The sequence below is a fragment of the Loa loa genome (assembly GCF_000183805.2).
Source record: "Loa loa unplaced genomic scaffold supercont3.447, whole genome shotgun sequence".
Taxonomy (NCBI): domain Eukaryota; kingdom Metazoa; phylum Nematoda; class Chromadorea; order Rhabditida; family Onchocercidae; genus Loa; species Loa loa.
In genome coordinates this window covers 2,824-3,856 of record NW_018108627.1, presented here as the reverse complement: position 1 = coordinate 3,856, position 1,033 = coordinate 2,824, and the positions used below count along the sequence as shown (strand labels likewise).

The following is a 1,033-nucleotide window of genomic DNA, read 5'->3' as shown; positions in this document are numbered from 1 at the left end:
CTTAAATCCAAATTTTATAATTCCGGACATTCTCACTTAAATTTGTCTTGTACTCAAATAACTAATAATAATGTCCTTACTTCATGATTAAGTCCTAAGCCTTGTATCAATTATCAGTGCCGAAAGGTCAAGTTTCTGAATATGAGTGAATGAGCATTACTGTAAAATTTGTTTGTAAGAAGGCGCTATCAATTGATGCGCTGGTGTCTTTGATGTTTCCCTTTGTGCCATTAATTATGAAATGTATTGGACACTTCTGAAAATTAAATGACCTAGCTATGATTTAAAAGGACTAACATGTGAAATATGTCTACCTTTTTTTCTCTTTCTCTTTTTCTTATTTTCGAGGAAAATTTTCAAATTATCACCAATGTTTCATTTCTATTACTTCCATTTTCTGTTTTTCATTTCTATACATTTAGGAAAATCGTACACATTATTCGGTAATTATTGAATAAATTGTTTGAATTTTAAAAATTTTAATTATTACTTTGTAATTGTTTATTTAACTTTTTTTTTCCTTCATCAAATCAATGATGAAATTAATTTAATTTAGCATGTAAACGGAAAGATGAACAACAAATTAATGGTGCATCACAATCAGCAACACCAAAAAAACCACGCTTAGTGTTCACCGATATTCAAAGACGTACATTGCAGGTGGGCCAGTTGCAGGTGCTAATTGATATTTGTAAAAGAAAAACAAAAAAGAAAAAACGAAATCTTCTTTTTATTTTTTATCCTATGGTCTATTTTATCAATTATATACGTATGACAAAATTCTTTTTTTAATGAGAAGTATAAATTTTTTTTTTAAAAAAAATGAAAAACATAAAGTAATATATAAAGAAAAAATAACGAATTGTATAAAAATTGGATTATATAAAAAATTGAATTATATAAAATAATATATAATGAAAGCAGCATTTCCTCTTTACCTATTTCTTTATTTTAATCTAAAAATTTCCGAAATATTTTAATTTGTTGGGAGTCTAACCTCAGTCACTTTCTGTTCTTTAAGTTAAAGGGAGAG

At 26.3% G+C, this 1,033-nt stretch overlaps 1 protein-coding gene across 1 annotated transcript in view; it reads left to right on the top strand.

Annotated features, from left to right (window-relative positions):
- Nucleotides 1–1,033, top strand: part of LOAG_18692 (HrHNF-6) — a gene marked incomplete at both ends in the record, with an annotated part of 8,815 nt that overhangs the window by 5,933 nt on the left and 1,849 nt on the right. Inside the window, one exon of the mRNA XM_020451355.1 lies at nucleotides 557–660. Within this exon, the coding sequence (XP_020304865.1) occupies nucleotides 557–660 (104 nt within the window). The remainder of the gene's footprint in view (nucleotides 1–556; nucleotides 661–1,033) is intronic.